At 40.1% G+C, this 23092-nt stretch overlaps 2 protein-coding genes across 2 annotated transcripts in view; both read right to left on the bottom strand.

The window, feature by feature from the left end:
• Positions 1–13215, bottom strand: part of ror2 (receptor tyrosine kinase-like orphan receptor 2) — a 24417-nt gene extending 11202 nt beyond the window's left edge. The window contains exons 1-2 of the mRNA XM_060049838.1: positions 12583–13215; positions 2402–2473 (exon numbers count right to left, since the gene is read on the bottom strand). Coding sequence (XP_059905821.1) covers positions 2402–2473; positions 12583–12670 — 160 coding nt within the window. The 5' untranslated portion in view covers positions 12671–13215. The remainder of the gene's footprint in view (positions 1–2401; positions 2474–12582) is intronic.
• A 2487-nt stretch (positions 13216–15702) lies between these two features.
• On the bottom strand, positions 15703–22934 carry sptlc1 (serine palmitoyltransferase, long chain base subunit 1). Its single transcript, XM_060049840.1, has 15 exons — positions 22838–22934; positions 21670–21777; positions 21488–21582; positions 21154–21247; positions 20946–21018; positions 20695–20827; positions 20361–20490; positions 19906–19995; positions 19660–19767; positions 19235–19330; positions 18546–18642; positions 18321–18375; positions 17930–18047; positions 17292–17365; positions 15703–17127 (listed from the first exon to the last, which is right to left on the bottom strand). Exons 1-15 carry the CDS (start codon positions 22889–22891, stop codon positions 17034–17036), a joined length of 1419 nt encoding a protein of 472 aa, XP_059905823.1. The 5' UTR covers positions 22892–22934; the 3' UTR covers positions 15703–17033.
• Positions 22935–23092: the final 158 nt, after the last annotated feature.

Consider the following 23092-nt stretch of genomic DNA (forward strand, 5'->3'; position numbering starts at 1 on the left):
ATTAGCTCTGTTGCGATTTATAGCACTCTGTTTGAGGATCGAACCAAGTGCTTCTTTGAGGGGTGATTTAACAGATTGTCAATGCCTGGTGGGACCCATTCACTGACGACATGTTGAAGGGGGAGGGGTGTGTGTGCCTGGTTCTAACTACTCATGCAAAAGTCTCCTTGTTCTTTCTTCAAACGAAAGTCACTGCAAACTATTTGTGTATTAAAAATTGTACATGCTAAGAAATAAAAGTAATGTATAAGAAAATAGTTCCAATACTGTCACAATATTATAATAGGATATCATATATAGGTTAACTTGTCATGTAACAGTTTCCCTACACAACAGACCACATTGTGAACTAGGGGTGCGGTACAACTTTGATTCACTCAGAGTCAAAAATACTGTAATAGAAAAGAGTTCCAATACTGTCACAATATAATAGTATTATGTCACATAGACTTGTATCATTTTTCTTCCACAGGAGTGGACAGACTGACTGATAGGACACATCATAATATTAAAAAACGCATTTCAACCAGGGAAATATTGCCATGGGCTGCTGCAATCCATCAAGCGGCCAACATGAGTCAGACAGAGAGGCACAAAGTGAAGTGGGTGCTCTCGCTGTTGACTACCAATAAGGGAACTTGTCCTAGCTGCTTCCCATTCTGTCTGATTAGCTGTACCCGGAGCTTCACTTAGAATGCGGGAGATCAGAGGGTGCTGTGACAGGACAGTCCCAGTGCGTCTTGGTTGATCCCATTACGTTGTACGTGCAGTGTAACAGCATGGCGTAATAATGACAAAGCTGTACACTGTCCTCTCTTCAAATGAATGCAATGTGTGCATAAACCACACACAAACAAACCACAACAATGCAGCCTTTGTTTGTGACTTAAAGCTATACATTCCCTGGGTTTGGCAAGTGAGTTTTTCAGGTGAAGTTGTAATTCTTATCTTTTCTCAACATTGGTTGCGTCTGATCAACAGAGATTTCTAATGATTGCGATGTGTCAATCAAAAGTTTGCAGTATCGCAAGCTGCGCTCATTCAGCACGGTAGGTGCAGTTAATATGTGACCCCAAATATCCATAGCTAAACCAGCATTGGTACTACAGCATGTTATACTTTAGTTGGAAATTCAACACGTGGCAGCAAAGTACGGTTCATCAATGGCGTGACATTGATCATATCTCTAAAATTCAATCTGCCATTGAATGTGAATTCAAGGCTGTCTTCCATGGAAGGTGCAATGGACTGGTACTTTTAGAATAATGGCCAATTGTACTGTCATCTCTGTTTTCAGGTGATCAAGCGTAAAACACTGGCCGGGAGATGGGTGATGACTAAACGTTGAAACGTTCATAGTTGTGTAGGCGGTGTCTCTGTACTCTCTCAAGCTCTCCTCTCTGAATGAAGCTTAGGGTTATGAGAGGTTATTCTGGAGAATATAAACAATGGGGAACGCAAATAAATACTCTTGATTAACTGAGCTCACCCAGCAAGACGTTATTCCAGTGCAGCAGCTGCTGCCTAACCATACTGTACAATGGATGTCATTTAACATTACTCTGGTGTATCTGACAAACTCTCTCTCTCCCTCTCTGTCTCTCTATCTCTCTGAGTATCTCTCTCTCTCTCTCTCTCTCTCTCTCTCTCTCTCTCTCTCTCTCTCTCTCTCTCTCTCTCTCTCTCTCTCTCTCTCTCTCTCTCTCTCTCTCTCTTCTTTCTCTCACACACACACACACACACACACACACACACACACACACACACACACACACACACACACACACACACACACACACAGACACACACACACACACACACACACACACACACACAAACACACATACACACGAAAATAAAGATCAAAGCGTTTCACCTTCCAGTTTGGACAAAAGGAGAACAATCTAAACAGCCATTAAAGCACGACACCTCCAGCTCTGGACCAACCTCTCAGGACAGATTGATCAAAGGGCTTACTAAGGGCAGCCAGGCCGAACACCAACCCATGACAAGCCAGGTGGGGAGCATTTCCACAGTCCCAGCGTGCAGAATGCACCGGTGGATCTGATACTTTACGCTGTCAGGATTCATTACCAAAGCCCCTGGTTGGACTGATAGAATGTGGTTGTTGCACAAAATGCACTCTCTGCGATTTGTGATACCACATACTCACAAATAACACGTAGTAGGAAAACGATGACATTGTGTTTCCAGATGGAATATGCTACATAACTATTACTTTACTACAACTTTAGTCAAAAATACTATTAAATAATAGTCTCTTAGCCTTAGTTAAGTGTTATTCTCCAGACTCATCCTCCATAGGTCAGCCTCCTCCTTCAGCCCTGACTGCAATCCGTTGTTATTCTTTAGAGTATAAAAAGACAGGAGATTATTTTACCTTCAGCGGTCGGTGCCGCCCCGCTCTGAACCTCAGCCGGCCCGTCCATGTCCAGAGACATCCCTGGGTCCGCTGCAGGGGAACAAGGGAGAGACACGGTGGAGTCAGCACGGAGAAAAGACATGGAAAACCCTCACTTCATTGGAAAAGTATGTTGGTTTGTGTCTTTGTGTGTGTGTGTGTGTGTGTGTGTGTGTGTGTGTGTGTGTGTGTGTGTGTGTGTGTGTGTGTGTGTGTGTGTGTGTGTGTGTGTGTGTGTGTGTGTGTGTGTGTGTGTGTGTGTGTGTGTGTCTGTGTGTGCGTGTGTGTGTGCGTGTTTGTGTGTTTTTGTGGTTGGATGGGGGGGGGGGGGGATTCCTTAGAAAAGGTGAAGAGGTGGAGGAGTTAGATTCCTTTATAGACGATGCCCTTTGTCCAACTTGTATACATTAAGAAAATATGATTTTAGCAACATTAAGCAGACAAAACGGTTTAATCTTTGATCTATTCTGATCATTTCACATCCCCCCTAACAGAGCAGTCTCATGTCGGGTTTCTTAAAGTCTATTTATTGATTGGATAATGTTTTTTTGGGACTTGGTCCAAATTGACAGGCCCTATCTCCATCAAGGAAGTAAGGTTCATAGGCTCTGCAGGAGTCCATGCAGTGGCACTTCTGACGCCAGAGAGGGCTAGCCAGCTCGTAAAGTATTTAGTGCTCACTTGGCTCGGTTGCCCCAGTGTCTAAACAAGCGATGGGGAATTTCGGGTCACATGACCCTTAGTGTTTACACCGCCATCTTGAGCGCCAGAGAATGCATCACAAAGGTTTCCAACCCTGGTTTTCCTCGTCAGGCACTCGAACGTCTGCTTGGAACTCAAGAGTCTGATCAGCATCCATCATGGGATTCTTTTTTGGCGTCACGTCGTCTTATTGAGGGCACTCAAGGGAGTTGTAGTATTGTAGAAGTACCAAGCAAACAAAAATATCATCAATATACCGTTAATATATCATCACTATAGTGTCCAACTCTGTTTATTTAAATATTAACCTTTTAGAAGCAAGAGATTGCGGGGGCCTACACTCATTTGTATGTCCACTCAATTAGGGACTACAAGGACCAATTAGATGGTAGGAAACTCCTGGCTTCAATCAATGAACAGTCCACACATCGCAGTGAGTATATTGTACACTACCCCATATTTTACCGAAGTTTGACAGCCTTTGTGAACACCCCAGTTCCAGGTCAGTGGTAAGTATACCAGGGCCTTAATGGTCCTGTGTGCTCAGATTAAGACACACACACACACACCCACACATAAGGCTGTGTTTTCCTCCACCTCTTCCCCACTGGAGAAGCGGTCATGTGACCAGGAACCATGGAAGCCCCTGTCTACATCAACATCTGAAACCCTAGCTAGCTAGCTGGCTGGCTGTCTGGCTGGCTAGCTGAGTGGATTCCAAAGAGACATTAAACAATATTGTTCTTTCTATGATTTTCTATGAAAAATAACTGGATTAAACTGTTACAGTAGCCTTGCATTTTGGTTATTTAGCCATCCAACACATCCAACACCAAGAAAGCTTTATATGCATCAAATCCAAAAACCTAGCAAAGAAAAACGTTAAACCTCAATGCCAAGTAGGGAACTTAATAAGTAGGCATTTATACCTTGTACAGCTATCAACACTAAGGAAACAATCTAACAATACACCAATCAAACCCATTCACTGAAAGAAAACTCATGTTAGAGAGCCAACTATCGTCTGTGTGTCTGAACAAAGGCTAAAGCAGCCAGTAAAGTAGGAAGACAGAGATGCACACTTAACAGAGCCAGCCAGGTCTCTGAGAGAGCCAGACTTTCTAAGACTCCAGTTATCTTAGTAACTGAGGAGGCCTTGTCTGAATCCCAGGGTAGAAGGCAAAGCAGTTAACGGAGTCCGAATCGGCAAAGTGGACACAATATCGCCTGTAACAGATACCTATCGTCTGGAGGGTGCAAGAAATTTATTTAGCCAGGGGAGATAATAACGGGTCTCTTTCAGGAACATTGCGCACTGACTAATGCCTTTGTGTCTGAGATGGCTGCGGGTCAAATGCTAGATCGGCAATTCGAAGTGAATGACTGTTGGTGACCTTAAAGAGGCCATGCAGAAATAACATAGAGGAATACTTTTCTTAAAGTGTAGCCTAGTGACATTCTATTACTATGACACCGTACAGTGCAGATCCTATTTAGATATTTTTACTTGTGGGGCTACTCAGGCATGTATTTTATGTCATAAGAACATAACTCACAAGAACAAAACTACATGCAATAATAGTCAGCCTTATTAAAGCGATGGTATTTTTGGTGTCACCTCAAACAATCACAGAAGACAATAATTACACAAACTAGATGTATGCATTTTGTTCACGCAACAACTTGAACCGCCCCATAGGAAGGCTTGGGGGGGAGGTTGTGTGTAACTCTCTGAAGTAGACTACATATCATCCTCCTCCCTGGCGCTTTATCACTGCGGTGTGCATGACGCCTTTGTCCTTTTATTAAGACAATCCCTGGCCACGTTCCAAGAGGTAGATTGTCTACTACACTGTGGAACAAATTGTTTTGACAATGGCCCACACAGTGATATACCAGAGCACAGGTCCAGGTCAATCCCATTGCTGCAGGCCGTTTAACTCACAAGCTTCAAACACAGGAATGTTCTATGGAGTGTCCCCTACATACCATTATCAGAAGCAGATGTGTTTACATTCTTGGTTCCGAGATGAACAGATGGCCATTACACCAAATAGGATGACACTTCATCATCAGCCCTGGGTTCGGCTCTGGTTTGGTCCTGATTGAGAGTGATATATTTCACAAGCGCAGACCGAATAATAACGATTTTAAATAAACAACATCCTGAATAAGTAGTCATATTACCGTTTTGCTGGAGGGATTCGTCTTTTTGGATATTTTTGCTGAACTCAACTGATTTCAGACATGTAGACTCTGTGTTCTGTGCTTGTATAAGTTACTTTGAATGACACATGGATGTTTTGTGGATTGACAGGGTTCGATAATTATTTGGAGCGGCCATTTTGAAGGTACTGCTCTGCTCATTTAAAAGAAGAAAAAAAAGCTCCAGTGAAACAACATGGATGTGTATTGTAGCTGTGTTCTCTGGTGGGGGGGGGGCGGGGTGGAGAGGGAGGCTGGCAGAGGGAAAGGAAACGTAGAACTGTTTTGAATTCAAGTAAATTATGTGAGGCCATTGCAAGTTACAGTTGGTAATTTGAAAAAACTGTTTAAACGATATTATGCTTTTACAAAGTTCCCGAATGCTGTTACGTCTGGGTATGGCCCGCTGTCTCTTCTTATCTTGTTTTGAAAGGGAACTTCAATCTAATAAACACAATTCCTTGAATAAATAAAATGGTGTGGTCTCACAGACATAATGGCTTGTTTGTGACCCAAATCCCTGTGTAATTCCAATGAAGCAGTTTTTTATTAACCTTTATTTTTCCAGGAATATTCTCATTGAGATTCAAAATCTCTTTTTCAAGAGAGTCCTGGCCAAGAAGGCAGCATACAAACATTTAAAGTTTCACATTAAAAACAACAAAAACACAAAATTTCACACTAAAAACAAGACACAAAACACAATAAAAAGTCACAAAGCATCAATCTAATTGGCAGTAAGTCAGTGTTCAGTTTGTGGTTAAATAGTCCTTGATCCTGCTTTTGTAATTGTTCAGGGTGATTAGGGATTCCAGTTTAAGGTGTGACGGGGTAAATGATGACGGGGCAAAAGATTTAAAAGCACTTTCACCAAACGTAGTGCGAGTCCGAGGAACGTTATACATAATCAAACTGCTAGACCGAGTGATACGATCACTGTTTGTTTTAGGAACCATTAGAGAACACAAATACGGAGGCAGATCGTGCAAAATTGCCTTATAAAGAAACATATACCAGTGTTCCATCCTACGGGTGTAAGGAAGACAGACCAACTTTCTCATACAATTTACAATGGTGTGTTCGGAAGCCAGAGTTTGAGACAAACCGTAATGCTGCATGGTACACAGAATCTAGCATTTTCAGAGATGATGAGTTTGCATGCATATATAAAATATCACCATAGTCAATAACAGATAAAAGAACGGCTTGGACAATTTTCTTCCTGGCACCAAAGAAAAACAAAATTTATTTCTATACAAGAAATCCAGTTTAATTCTTAGCTTTTATAGTAAGACACTCAATGTGATGTTTGAAAGAGAGATTTTCTTCTAGAAAAAAGCCCAGGTATTTGTAGGTTGCGACTCGCTCTATCACTTTGTTGTTTAGAGTAACAAGTTTGAAGCAATACTGGCTGAGATAGTGAAGGGTTATGCACATTGCTGTGAGCGCTCAGGCAGGGAATCGAAAGGGCACGGTTGGCTGAAAACTTTTGCCGTTGTTGCCCACATTGGGCGCATTTGCAGACACCATCTACTCACGTATGATCACAACTTTGTGTCCGATTTTTTTCTCTGCCTGCATCAGGGCCTGAATGTCAAGGTAGATTAGAGAAAAGGTAATTCCAAACCACTGACTGGGTTGAAACAACAATCTCATAAAATCTGCCACTTCCCTTCAAAGACCATGAATAAGGAAACAATTGAGTGCTGTAATGGGGAGCTCTCTGTCAACATTGTTGCATAAAGTTTTATTAGCCCGCATATAAGTGAGTGCATGCTGATATTAACCCTTGAAAGGTTTATCCAATTAACCGTCATGATAATCATGGGTTATTTTCGTATTATGTTAAAGACTACATTAAATACATAATTCCACTGCAATTCACCCAAACATTCACTTGTTAATTGACCGATTTAGAAATGATGTTGATGCTGATCAACACTGCTTCACATGCTGTTAATTGTTCATTTATAATGTTATGCAGCTTTGATCGCCTAAACACGCACACATGTTCATGTTCATTAATCATTCTGCGAGTATGCATTCAACATGTTATTAGAAGCCAAGAAACATGGAAATGATTGTTATCCAGTTCTGCTCATAAGCTTTGAAGATTAAGCACTGTTGGACCACAATTTGTTTGCCATCATCTTTGAAAGCACCAAACAGAGTTCCAGAGTGAGGGATGGTTTGTTTTCAGTTCATATTCAGCAAAACTGATCATACATGTTCAAATTAGAGTAGTACCTACTCTGAAGAGTACCCAAAATGTCTATATTTAGCTAGTAAAGCAGTCAACTTTAAACTAAGTTACACAGTTAGGAAAGTATGTTCTCCAACACAACATCCTGTTACTGTTTATGAGCTTGATTAGGAACATATTGGAGAGCAGAGACTAGTGCTTTATTGTAGCCTGACCAGCCTACAAAACAGATGTTTCCCAGGCATAAGTTAAAGATTTTCTTTCTTTAATGTGCAACCAAATCAAAAAAGAGAATACAAACAGTTGTGGCAACTATCCCGAGGAAAACTTTCAGATTTCTCTCATTTAGGAATAATCATATATAAAAGTAACTAAAACGGCATGATTACAGCCAGTTCAAACATATCCTTTACGTTATATTCATCCAGGGAAACCAGTGAGAACAGAGCCTGTGTATGCTTTGTATTTCTAGAAGGTTCATGGATGCTGTCCTCGGATGTCCCTTTTGACCCTCTTGACTTCAACCCTGTTTGTCATTGTCTGGTTCCACAAATAAATAAAAGCCAACCCTGGCTCTTGCAGCACAATTCATTGGAAGCCAAATGTGTGAATTACAAAAAAGATCCTAACTACCTTCTACGTGTTATGGGAGTCATTCTCTATTGGGTGGCTGGACTTCTATATCATGTTGCATGTTTTAACTGTGAGAACATTTACAGTTAATCTGATTCATGTTATGGTCTGACACGATCCTTCCTCTGGGTTTTCCAGTGAAAGTAATAATTAGCTGCATAAAAAACTTGAGTGACCTGATTTCAGTTCCTTGAATGAATAATATCCCAGGACCGCTAATCCCAGCACTGTCTACGTAGGTAATAGGGCACATTAAACGTTGTCTCCAGAATAAACATGGTTAACCAACAAGATGTTCTTAGCCAGAGAGTAAACTGGCTGAGGATCAAATGTTTGCCTACTGCTAATTGAGGCTACATAATTGTTTCTGGTGTGTGTGGAGGCGGTGGGAAACCGGTGTGACCAGGGGGAAACCAGGGAGAAACCAATGGTAACAAAAGGAAGAACATGCTTAATCCACACTGTGAAGGCCCCTATAGACCAAAACTAAGTGCAGGATTCGGGCTTATGTTAACTTGGTGTGTGCAGCGGGCTCAGTTGAATAAGTCAAATGTTTCCATTTCCATTTTACATTTAGGGCATTTAGCAGATGCCTTTATCCAACACGACTCACAATGTTTCATACACATATTCACACACCGATGCCGGATTCAACCACCCAAGGCAACAGCCAGCTCGTCAGGAGCAGTTAGGGTTAGGTGTCTTGCTCAGGGACACCTCGACACTCAAATAGTAGGAGCCGGGATCAAACTAGCAACCTTCCAGTTATATGGCAACCCGCTCTACCTCTTGAGCTAGGCCGACCCCCAAAAGCCCCCAAATACGTCAGTATTCATAACTATCTGCCATTTGTAAAATATAGACTACTCTATTTATTTCAAGATGAACAAGTTAGAAGCAAGACTTGTTGAGATCGTGAGGGCTGATTCAGATATTTATGAGGACTCTAGCAGGCACTACAAGGACCCAGAGATGGAAGTAAACTCCTCCAGTCATTAAACCAAAAACCCACACATTGCAGTGACTGTATTGTGCCCTGTCAACAGCCGTTCTACAGCAGTTAGACCGCCTCTGTGAACACGGCAATTTCGATTTAGTTGTAAAGTACATCGGGACCTTAAGTCCCCAGTTGCCTATGATCCTGGCACTGTCTCGCTGTGAGGCAGTATGCCTAACCATTAAAAGCCAGTGAGTCACTAGTGCTGCACACCACAGAATATCTGTCTTTGAAACAAAAAATATTTCAGTCACATCGCCCATGTGAGTGTCAACGTAGCTCCATCTGTTCAACCTAAAAAGGTATCTTGATTTAAATACCTCTTCATAGTTTATTTATCTCACACAAGTGGACAGTAAATCTCAGATCCAGTCCTCTGTAAAATTTATAGCAGAACTTCTGAGGGGAGGCTGCGCAGAGCAAGGGGCCGGAACCCATGACCGCTAGGGGCGGAGTCAGGCCTTGTTTCCTGCTTCCTCATGGAGTCTAGACTAGAGCAGTGGCTGGGACTGAAGATCTCAGAATGGGATTTTTTTTATTCCACAGGGGCCCATCTATACTGTGTTGATGTGAAACACTGTTTTTTGACAGTTTAGAACTGAGGTTGATGTTTGCCAATTGCGCTCTTACAGATCCCCACTTCAGGAATCGTCATTGGAAACAATTTTGAATTAAACATGAAGTGAAAGAAAGTGAAACGCTCTGTTCACCCAGATTTTAGCCCATCTGCCATCAGACTTTAGATATTAACCTAAAGTCTTTGGAGACTAGTGGACAATAGTCTGTGTGTTTGGTGCAATGTAAACCATGGCTTCACATGCATTTGTTTGATCTTCATTATCATAACAAATAATGGGTGTCAGACTTTCATTGAATACCCATGACACTTTAAGGACAGCTGTCTTTAGTTTCACTACTTTGGTCTTGTTTGTTTCTTAATTAGGACTATCTATTGGTCATCGACTAAGGTCAAAAGGTTGTCTGTCCAGTATATCCCCCTAGACACACTTTGAACAATGCATAGCTGTTAGAGCATGCACCCTTCTCAAGGTTTATTACTTCTCCAATTGGCTTTTTGGAAATGTTCTTGCCCCCCAAATCCAAACTTACTGTGGGCCTTTGAGACCATTTCGAACGGGGCAACATAAATAAACTCTACCAGTTAATAACTGTGACACGAAACCTAATCTCAACAGTTCTACCCAGCTACAAATGTTAACAGTGTCATGTCAATGTTTGTTTTAATGCCCTCATCACTATACCCCCACTCGTTTCCAAACAGGCTTCATGCTTGCTTACAGTTGAAGCACACACAGGGAAAGGAAACACTGGGGAACACGTTTTCTTCGAAGGTGTTGCGTGATGTGTGAGTGTGATGTGTTTTACTTCTTACTACCCCTATCCCTTGGACACCTTTTCCTCAATCTTTTCCATCTGTTGCCTCCACGCCTCAATGTATTTCAATGAATTTATGACCCCTCTGCTACAATAAAATTATATATAATTATTTGCGGTATAAAATAAAAACATATTGTTCGTGTTAGTTTCCTGTGTAGCCCAATTTCATTCATGCTTCCTAGAAAATGGGTAGACAAAAACAAAATCCAGTTGAAGGATTAACATGGGATTAAGATTAATATTTCATTATAAGTATTTAATATAATTGATTAATTACTAAGTACTTATGTATTTATTAACAAAGATTAGGCTTAGAAAATGAGTCATTCACCAAACATTGTGACAGTGTTATTGTTTCTGACTATGTCTTAAGAGTTTAAAAGGGAGATAGGAATTTGAAAACCAATTCACTTTAATAATTGTATAGTTTGTAGTTGCTAACCCTTAGATAGAGACTCTGTGTAGTTTCTCATGTGGTCATTTTCAATTCAAGTCGGTTTTCTTTTACATCAAAATGCTAGTCTGTTTTTTAACGTTTTTACCAAGTATAGGGTCACCTCGTAGCAAAACCGTGACTTAAATATATTATAGATTATTATTTTCAATATTCAAGAAGAAGTGTGCGGCACCTAATGATGGAAGGTTGCAGCCTTTTCGTTTTTCATAAAAGTTAGACAGCCGAACTCACGTCCTACGAAACAGAGTCAACTCTCAGCCTGGTCGAGGAACATGAGGCCTTGTTTCATCTCCCAGCCCTTACATGGGGCTGGGAATGAGGAGCAGGGGAGAAGAGTGTGAGAATGTAGATAGTGGGTGTCGTAAAATGTAAATCAAAGACAAAGTTGTTATCCAGGTTTACTCTCCGTTCAATGATTTACTTCAAAACATCCGCTCACTGAAATCTGGAGGTCCATCAAATCTTGCTCGATGGCTGTCCAAGTGCAGTACCATTAATCTAAACTTAAACATAGTAGCATAAAAGTGATAGAAAATATCACACATCCAAACATGACTGACTGAAGATAGGTGGTAGGAGCCTGGGGGCAAGGGGATAACCAAGGCAAGGCATTCACATGGAAGGAATCGATTCCTCCCTCTGTAAAGAATGTGTCTTTGTTTGACTACAAGACAAAGTGCCTTGTAGGTTCAACTGCCATTATTAGCAAGTGAATCAATTACTGTGTTAGTGGCTGGGCTTTATAACACCCCCCCATCCACTTCTGGCTGGATGGGAGCATTTGGCAAAAGAGGACTCCTGTGGCTTCCTCCGGCTCACACCCCCTTTTCAAACTCCCCTGGGGCCGAGCCACTACTTAACTTGCCATTGAATAAGCAGCCATCGAAACCATTTTTGGTATTTTCCAAAGTTACAGCTGTGAAGGAGACTGTGCTTTTCATGAAATACTCTTAATGGGTTGCAGGACATTGATAAATAAGCAAAACAAGTGTTTTGCAGGCGTTAGTTGGTTGCTTGTTTGTTTTTCTTACTTTTTTTAATCACTTCTTGACTTTGTAACATAACGATCCCCTCCCCAACACACGGGGGGAGTTGAGATGAGCCAAACCTTACATCGACTTTGTCTCAGGGCGAAGGGGGTTGATTAGCATCACTAACGAACCAGAGATCCCATCCAGTTGGACGTCTCATTAACATGTCTACACAGGGGCGCCCCGAGACACCACACGTATTCTTAGAGCGCCTGATAGCGTCGGAGATTCACGAATTATCCCCCCCGATTTTTTTTCGTTGCATTTGTTTTTAGCCCAGGTGTACCAAATGTGGATGAACGTAAAGCACAATCAGTCATCAACAGCTTTACATATACTTTGAACAGACAAATAAAAGTGGAATAAAGTAATCCGCTGGATAATAACACATTGATCAAATGCATTTCACTGCTTTCGCCAGGGTTTGGCGATCGATAGCAGAGTAGGCTACATGTGATGTAAAGATAGAGCGTTTTTTCTTTAACATGTAGTCGTAAAGAAACTGATTTGTGCCAGTTCAGTCTTCCTGCTTACCTTCGCATCTCAGATTTGAAGCCAGGGCAACCATCAGAAGAAGACTTCGGACAAAGACGACCACGAAGTCGCTATCAGTCGTTCCCATAGTTCCACAAAGCGAACGAAACCTGAAGTTAGATTTGGAAATAGTCGCATTCGTTTTTTCCAACTTTCGAGGAATTAGGCTACAGCCTCAGTTTGTCTTCAGCATTTTCTCTGTGAGGAAAAAAAAAAAAGATCCAGGAATAAAGTGTTCCAACCCAAGTCAAGTTTCGGGAAGAATTCGGAAACTGCGATGTTTTAATTTCCGTATTGTACTGGTTTTGTAAAATAAAAAAAAGCGCACGGTGCTCATTCCGTAAATCCCCAATCCGACATCCTAAACACCCAACCGCTGCATCGAATGCTGCTTCTTGCAATATGGGAATTTGCCACACACGCACACACAGACACAGACGCAGACACACACACACACACACACACACACACACACACACACACACACACACACACACACACACACACACACACACACACACACACACACACACACACACACACACACACACACACACACACACACACACACACACACACACACACACACACACACACACACACACACACACACACACACCTAGTGCCCCATCTAGGGATAGAACAGGGTATGGTGGTCAATTCACGAGAAATTCTACAATAAAACGTCACAATGAACACAGTGTTGGCATCAAACATATTAGAAACTCAAAATTTAATTTATACCTACAATGTTCTTCAATGTTCCTTGATTTGGTGGTGGAAAGGGACTAATTAAAACTAGCAAGATCAAATAGCCTACAGTAATAGATCACTAAACTCTAAAGGAAATACATGTAGGACCATGGCTGATTGACTTGATTAAGAGGCGTAATTCGTAATGGCCAGTAGCAAATATATATAAAGATGGTCAAAAGATGTATATGCAATCAGAAGATCTACCAGAACTAATTAGTTTTGCTTTCATTACTAGTTGATTCAATTTATATTCCAATCAATCAATCAATCAATCAAATATAGGGTAAGGCCCACCATATATTTAATCTAAATCTAATATAGAGCCCAAATATAGTACAAATATTTGACCATAAGTGATAAAACAACATTGTCTCTGCGAAATAATCCCAAACCAATGCACATAGCTATTATATGTCGTCATAAGAAGCAAGTCCTCAATGCCCAGCCACTACTAAATGAAATAATTAGTGGTTTAGGCCCAGCCAACTATTAGGCTATATGTTTTCCATGAGCTCGAATTACCGTTACAGGCTAGACTTACACATCTGATTTTCTCTTCTGCGTGGTCTGTGTCCTTTCATCATACTCAAAGGAACATCTCTACTTAAATATAAAAATAGGCTACTTGAATGTATAGTTTTTGTCAGCCATTTGTTTTTGAACAACTTCAAAATCTAGGCAATAGGCCTCCACATCATGAATTTGGTGTAATTGGATCATTTATTTATGTATTTTTAAAGAGTCTCATTGAAAATACTACTCCCTGTTTTTGGTAAACTATTAAATGAAGAATCTGTGGGTTCACATATCAACAATAACACAGTGATCATGTGGGGTACTTGGGGAAATAAAAAATACAAAAAGTTAACATTGTTAGTCAATGTTTATGATAAACTCCTATAGAAACTCTTATCGGCCGGAAAATATTACCATTCACTAAAGCTTTGAGCAGTCCATTGGTGAGAGAGGCAATTCGAGGGCAAATGAAAGACATGCGGCCATTGGTTAAAAACACAGAAAGGGATAATACATGTGAATGAAACAAATTATTAATTTAATTATAAAATCTAATGGTAAAAATAGATTAAGAAGAAGTTCTTAGTGCTTATAGCATTTCTGGATGAGAGCATCTCCAGAATCATTCAGGTCATAGGTTACGAAGCTTACTGTTACAAAAAACATACTGTTTATACACTCAACTGAGTTGTTATAATCAACTACTGAATGGAGACCAAATAAGTATAGATAAATACATAGAAGTATAAAAACTGACTTTACTCTATTGTGTATGTTTGTTAAATTCATAGCATTTGGGTACAAATAGTTTGTTTAAATGTCACATTTCTATCCTAGCCAACAGCTTACTATAACAGATGTCAGCAGCTCTGCAGTACACATGTCAAATGTTGTGGAACATCTTTAAGACATGGCACTAGCAAGGCATTGATGATCAGATACAATTCTGAGAATGCTTATAGAGCCACTGTGCTAGGCTAGCCTTAAGAATACAGTGAACTTCCTGCAGCAGCCAAAGAAAGGGAGGTCCCATCCTTCCACTACAAACATATCTGCTTCTGCTTAATTTCCACTACAGTTGCACAATGGAGTCCAGAGTCATGAGCCAGAGAGTCATGTATTATGTCACACATCAGCCATTGGGGTTTGTAGGCTTGTGCTTGTATTTGTGAATTGTCCATTGTGGGTAAAATCATTTTCACAGTCTAGTTTGGTTTAGAATATATTCTTTTAGCAGTTATTATGCTATTGAAATGGTTTTCAATGATAATCCTAACCCTAATTCTCACATTGGATTGTTTGGTAAATTTAATAATTTGTGTAATTAACCATTGCAAATATGCAATATACAGCACTGTATTATTTAGTTTTTAATCATACAGGCATGCTGTGGAATCAATAGTAGAATATTTTTTTACGATAATGGCATTTTATGAGGGTTCATTTGAATGTATTTTCAATAAATGCCATCGACAATTCTATTAAAAAACATTATGAATAACTAATGTGTGTAGCTAGTTCTGGCAGAACACTTGTAATGTGTACCAATCAGCTGACAGCAAACGTGGTCCAATCGAACCTACGTAAAATGAAAGGCGATCAATTTAAGACCTTCCATCTCATACCCAAAGTGTGCAAAGACAAATTTTAAACACTACCAGAGCCTCCGACGGTTTTGGTTTCGCTCTTAGACAATGTGTTGAGAAACCTGATGTACCACATTGAGGGATTGTATAGTATATTTGGCATATTTATGTCAAGCTTTAAATCCGACAGCGGGGAGCCACATAAGAGCGTAACCAAAGCGTATTTCCATGTCATGCAATAAAGGGTCAAATCTGAGAAAAGTGATTTCTAACAGAACAGTTTTAATGGCTTTGATTTAACAATTTAACAAAAATATGACCACATCAGAGGTAACATTTTTTTCTTTCAGCCTCATTCTGATATGCAGTGTCAAGCACTGAGTGTAGGAGAAAGTGAGCTTGTGACAATCCAGTTCATAGAGCATCTTTGAAATATGCCGTCGCCACACACTCATTAAATACAAATACATAAGGCACATTCATCATTTTAGCAAGCAAGCAATACAGCGTAATCCAAGCATATTTAACAGGTCATTTGGTAATGCTTTATTTTACAGACGGCTAATGACATACTCCTACTACTGTACTATTGGATGATTTTGTTTGAATGTTTATGAAAAGGATGAACTCGATACATTAGTAGCAGAATCACTAAATGCTGCAAGGCTGAGTGAATTCTTGAACAGTATTTATTTTACATTTCTATTACTTGACAATTTCATAATTACCATCTTGTAAAATGAAGCTTTACCATATATGTTGTATGACCTACATTATCCTTCGTACATTGAGGATGGTATTCATATATAACTTTGGTCAACACATTTTTCGTGCTTTACATTTTAAGGCGTCCGAGATATACACAAGAACAGAAGTGAAGAAGAAAGAAATATAAGGAAACTTTCTAAGGAGATTTCTCTTTGGAGATTGGTTTGGGAGAACCCTTTCAAACTACACTATTTAAAACTACGACGACAACACTTTGTGACCTCACAAAGTGGGCCTGGGAGGCGCCACACAAGGCAGTGTTTCGCGGAGACAGTTAGACTCAAATAAATAAGCTGAATATATTTTAGTCTGATAAATATTACATTTTTCTCCCACCCCTCTTCTCACTTTCCCAAGTCATTAGGCATTATGTTGTTCCTTATAATCCAGTGTTTTAACATCAACAGTGTAGGTCTATGGTGTTCATTCAAAGTAATGGATGGTGTCAGTAGTTAAAAAATGGAATGTGCACATTCTAGGTGTTTTCTTTGACTTTCCTTGTCGATGTAGTGTCCATTACTTAAGGCTTTAAACAAATGTGACATTGAAACAAGAATGGAATGTACAATTTCTTGGGTACCAAACTATTCACAATCATAGAATACATATCATTCATGTGTAAAAAATAAGAAACATAATTAAGGCGATAAATACAACAAGGAGTGAAAAATAAGGTTATTTAATGTAAAAAAAATAAAAAATAAACCTCAACTTGAATGGTTGAGTTGTATTTGAGAAAAGTGGTTGTATTTTCAGATATCCTATTTCCCATTTATCTTGCAAAGAAACCAGTTTAGATGCTGGTTGGTTTGAATGGGAGAGTGACTAGGATATTACAGCCAAGGCTGCCTCTTTAATGCAAGACACAGCCTTCTGGATTTCCTCATCCGTCTGTTCAACGGTGACCAGCACCCTAATACTGGGAACAGAAGTGGAAGAAAAGACATTTAATTATACGTCATGATTAAAGATCCCACATTTAAAGATTTGGGGATTTTTTTTAGGTTTGAATTACTTTAGCAATACTGAGTTACGACCACAAAACTGCCATCAAGTTACTCGGCACAGGAGAAGTGAACTTACGTTGGCGGGGGTAGATAGCGCTCCTCTTTCTCTAGGTAGCGTGCGATAGTCAGAGCCACCTCTCTCTCCAAACACTAGAAAACGACACATGTTTGAAGTTAGAGGAGATAAAAACATACCAAACTAATTGGCTCCCGAGAGCTCTAGGATGCTTACTGCGTATGATACCTCCGTCCAGTCTTGTGTTTGCGGGCAAAAACCGATTCGCTTCAGGCTACAACTGAATAGCTTTTTATAACCAAGGAAAATATCTGTAAGGACTTGATTCTGCAAGCCTTCCCTTTGTCATTGCTTCAAGTGATACTTAAGCAATTGTGCATATTTTGGGAACAGTTTCAGCCCTGCCCTGCCAGACACGACCCACAACGCTGGGCAACATGCCCTCGTACCAACAAGCACAGGGACAAAAGGGGAAGAACGCATGCAGGTAGCCTGGCGGGAAGGGGCGCGTGTTCCCTCACATCTATTGTGTCTAAATACGGACTGAAAGGCTGCACATTTCATATCCCTTCAAAGCAGACACACAGGGATTTCTTAAATCATACATTCTGCAACCATAACATTATCTATGCACAAAATGTTTTCTACCAATTCTATTGAGGTTTTTCGATAGACCCAACTAGAGGCGCCAGACTCACGTAATCGACGATGCGCCGTAGCGTCCTCTGGTCCGTGTCTCTGGAACCAGAACTTCTCTCTAGCTGCAAATGAAGCGAGGGGGATAAGGGCACACCCACCAGCTTCAGGCCCGGGGTCCTTGGGAGAGGAAGGTAGCAAGATGTTGTGACTGCACATTCATCCACTTCTTATGGGCCAACGACTTCCATAACAAAACAGTGAACAATTGCACATTAGGACACATTTTAGATTTCTTTATAGAAAATTGTATTGCTATAATAAGTTAAAGGTAATATTAGATAATAAATTAGGTAATAATATTTGGAAAACATTGGAAATCTGTGGAAAGTGTCTTGCTTTTTTGTCGTGAACTCAAGTACATTCAGAGAAACATAGTTTAACCCCACTTACCCCTGTAACGCATGGTAAACACTTGTGCACTTCTCTCTCAATACAGTGAAGATATCTGGTAACGAGAAAGAAAAGTTTGTTACTTAATGTGTGGACTACATGGTTCAATTACCGTTTACATTTTTAAAATGTTATTTTCTGCACTGAATCGAAAAATCACAAAAAAATAATAATCAAAGCACAGAAAGGGTTGAAGGGTTATTTATAATTCCTTCTTTTTTGTACCTGGATCCTCCTCCATGATGTCCAGAGCCTCGATGGCGGCCGCAGCGAGCATCGGAGGCAGAGAGGCTGAGAAACAGTAGCCCTGGCCCGAGAGACGCTGTGCCAAGAACAAGAAGACACACGTTAAGCCTGCAGTAAACCGGACCTATGCAGAAACCACTGAGTAGCTGTGTGTGCAGCCTAGCTCTGCCTCCGCGGCTACAGCATGCACCTAAGCGCATGCTGTAAAGCTGACCTACGCGGATAACTCTGCATCAGGGTTACTTCCATCAGGTTAGACATACATGCGTGCGTGCGTTTAGGTGCATGCATGGAGATCAGTGGTTCGCAAGTTAAGTGCCTTTGGCTTAAGTGTAGCACAAAACTATCTTCAAAGACCTTCGGCGGACTACCTCATACGCAGACAGTACATCATTTATAAATACGCACGCAGTGGCTGAGCAAGGAGTGCCACCGCAACCTTCATAAGCAACTATTACTGCATGAAGGCCATGGCCGGTGGCGAACAGTTGAAAGAAGAAGTCAGCAACGCTGCTAATGTTTCCCAGTGTGTTTATTTAGCAGAACCTTAAAAACACAAATGGAAAATATGACAATTGAAAACATGATGAAATGCAACCAGTGTGTGTGATGCGTTGGAATGTTATAGCTTTATACAGACTCTGAAGCAACTAGAATCTATCTCTTACCTGATGGTCGATTACAAACGACCGGCCGCAACAGAAACCGCCGATGGAAGCGATGGCGTTCTCCATGTTGGCGCTGATCAGGTCAATGTCATCGATCTAGTAGCATTAAACAGGGAATCTGATTATTGCTCTTAATCCGCTCTCTTTAAATACATTCTCTTTAAATACATTCCAAATTAATTTTGTGAAAAGAAAAACTTAACAGTCAATATTAGAGCAAATTTTGTACAACCAAATGTAATGAAAGGCTAGCTGGAGGAATATGTACCCTTATTCACGGAAAGATAATATTGAATCAAAAAAAACTTGATCCTTTTTTTCTAGGCAAAATGCCTTGCTGATAAAAACTAAACAATCTGTATTTTAAACGATATGAGCAACTACGTCTGCAATGGTTCCCCACTATATCTGATCTCAATACTCACATTGACCCCAAAGTGTTCCGTGACCCCTCGACCATGCTCTCCCAGAACCCCAAAAGACAGACTTTCCTCCAGGAAGATACGCACTTTGTACTTGTACTTCATCTTCACCTGTTGGGAAAACATCAAACCAAAAGGGGATTACAATTCTTAGCGCCATTATCTTTCAGATAATATTGTTCCATACGACAGTCTGATAAGGACATTCCGTGAAATGGGGTTGCTTTGGGGAAACTATTGCCGTCTTACCAGCTCTGGGAGAGGGCAGATATCAGCAGTGTTCATGTACAGTCCTTCCACAACGATGAATCTCCTTGTGACTTTGGCCTTGCGTGGATTCTACAGCAAGACCAAAACAAAACAGTCTTATTTCCTTTTTCCTCTCATCACAACGGCACATAGTCCTAACCTTGATATCTGAGGCAGTGGTCAGATAGGACTTTATTTTATGGTAACCTTTTTGATATTTTTTCAACAATAAATAAAACAATATCACCAACATCCCCAGTTCCTAAGAACATATGGTTGTCGAATAAGCGTCAACTCAATAAATAATTATTTATAATTTGCATGGAATTCACTGTGAAATCAAACAAATTCATATATAAATATTGCTCTAATGAATTAAGGAGACTTAATCTTGCAGGCTGACTGACTTATTATAGATCTGAACCGTAGCAAACGCAGTAGAAGACGCAGCAGACCTTGTGGTCTTCAAGCTGTTGTTCTTTCAGCAGTCTGTCCAGGTCCTCCATGTCATTGTGCTTAAAGTACTTGATGACACTGCGGGACGCCTGAAGGCCTTTCTGGATGGAGAAGCAAGCCGCCTCATCCCTGGATCAAACAACAAAACTTGAGTTAGATTATAACCACAATACACATGTGCTGTTGATTTGCGTGGACACCACGTTTGGATTATAAGAAAATATTTAGGTTAATACATGAAGCTAAGGTTTCTAAATCACAACTTACATGGCATAAAAATACAAATGATTTAAGATATAAACAAATAAACCACAGTAAAACCTATAAACTTACACAAAAACAATGTCACCCCTCTTTGAATAGGCAGGGATTGCACTCGCAATGGTGGCGAAGCCATATGAATAGATAATGGCCTCTTCCGTTTTCATAAACTTGGCCAGTCGACTCTCCAACTCTAGATGGACATCTGTTGTTGGAGTGCGCACACACACACACACACACACACACAATTTCAGTCCCGTTTTCATGTTTGACCGCATGAAAGCAGTATTGCAGAAGACACAGGTAATAGACTCCTTACTCACCAAAAGTCCCATAAAACCCTCTGGGACCACACGTTCCAACACCGTATGTCTTGAGAGATGTTAAAGCCTTTTGCTGTAAAGATTAAATAAGGTATATTTAAATCATAATCATACAAATAACACAATGGAAAGATGTTGATATGTCAAGTTAAAAGCAGACTTGAACATAATACATTCTCATACTCATAATTAACATAGAGGGACCAACCTTCACTCTGTCATTATCCAACAGACCCAGGAAGTTAAACGAGGCAAAATTGATGCACTCCTTTCCATTAATTATAATTGTATGGCTTGGTGGGCTGCAAGGACAAAAGGTGTTATTTTAGTTTAAACTGTCGACTGCACAAAAGAACATCAGTATAATACAAGTAACTGCGTGTGCATATATTCCATTGTAACGTTCTGAAATGGAATTTTGATTTTGCATTGCGCCTTCATTGACTGAGTCAACATCATGCCCAACCCTATCAGGCCCAAGCATTTACCATACAATGGATGAATGAGCAGAAAAGGCTATCTGGCTATATGGAGTAGCTTACCCCGTCACAATGTCGTAACTGAGGGATGGGTGGTCTTTGGACACTAACGGAACCAGAGGGTCTGGTTGCCATTCTTCAATTAGTTCCTCCTTTTCCTGCAACAGGTGACCCAAAACAAAAACGATGATTAACGCAGATCCTTAAACAAAACATGTATAGTTTTACCATTTCTAACATTGTACCTTCTCTGTGAGTTTATTGGTCTCCTGGAGTTTATACGTCTTTGAAAACAAAAGCCGGATGATCCATAGTATGAGGATACCTTCCAAGATCAAGTGATAGGCAGGGGCCTGTTACAGTGAGAAAGATATAATGAAGACCATACACATTTTATGATATTAGTGCAACATATAATTGTGTCCATATCTTGGTGGCCTAGAACTGCCAGCCTTATCTTGCCATATAGAAATCAAAGCATATTCAAATGTCACAATCTTTACTGATGAAAGAAAATAAACTATACTGAAAATGAGGGCCATTTTTTACAGAGCTCATTATTTCCCAACTGCTGCTTTACTAAAGGGAGATAAATATGGAAAAAATGACACATCATGCATGATACTTTGTAACGACCATTTAACTTCTCACACACACCCTGTTCATGGGCTTATTGTGATTGTGAGTTTCAAAAGCTATAATCTAACAGGGAAACAACACCAAAAATATTTGGGTGTTATAACACCCAAAATGTTATACAACACGGAGTAACAAATGCTGTGTTCGCGATCTGTGGAATAAGCTCAGGTGTAACTCAAGATGGATACTTATTTTAAGATGAGGACATTTTATTTAGTTTCAGATAAAGAATAAGAAGTATATAAAGGCCACGGTCGAAATCTTCACACTGAAAATGTCAAGCAAGATAGCTCCCTCCTTGTTGTAACGTTAGATAACGTTAACGGCATGTGTTCACGACTTGACAACTTGGTTTAATTCTTACTCAATTAAAACAGTTCTATAAAATTATGAGTGAAAATAACATTGAATAATTTAGCAGGGACCAACTTGTAGGGATCAAATAGTCGATTAAAAAAACGAAAACACATTTTGAGTTGAGACAAGCAGATGCTGACTTGAACTTCCTGGATATCTGAAGAACCGCCTATGTAGGAATACTGGCCCCTGATATGTTATGTAGGTGCATAGCATTCACCGAAACAACAGGTGATTGGCTATCGAAGTTTGTCAATCAACGTTACTAAGGACAGTACTTTTTAACAGCCAAGTTTGTTTTACGTTACGAATTTGACGAAAGACATCCAATTGTAAGAAAGAAGCGGATGTTGTTCGGATCTTCTAGATAGAAAAATGATACAATTAAAATATAACCTCAAAGATATATATAATTACCTCGTAAAACGCCTGAACCATTTCTACCAACACCCACTGCTGACCGGACGCCATCTTTGTTTTCCTCTGCCTGAAACGTCATGAGGAATTTAATGACGCGTCCGTCTGATGACGCCAGACTGAAGTTGTCGATATTCTTCGACTGACAGTTTTCTAAAAAATACAACTAAATTTATTTTAAATGCGTACACTTTGTTTACATATATAACATATATATACAACTTTCTGCGCTTTTTCTTTTCGATTTTTATTATT

Source organism: Gadus macrocephalus, chromosome 4 (assembly GCF_031168955.1).
Source record: "Gadus macrocephalus chromosome 4, ASM3116895v1".
Lineage (NCBI taxonomy): Eukaryota > Metazoa > Chordata > Actinopteri > Gadiformes > Gadidae > Gadus > Gadus macrocephalus.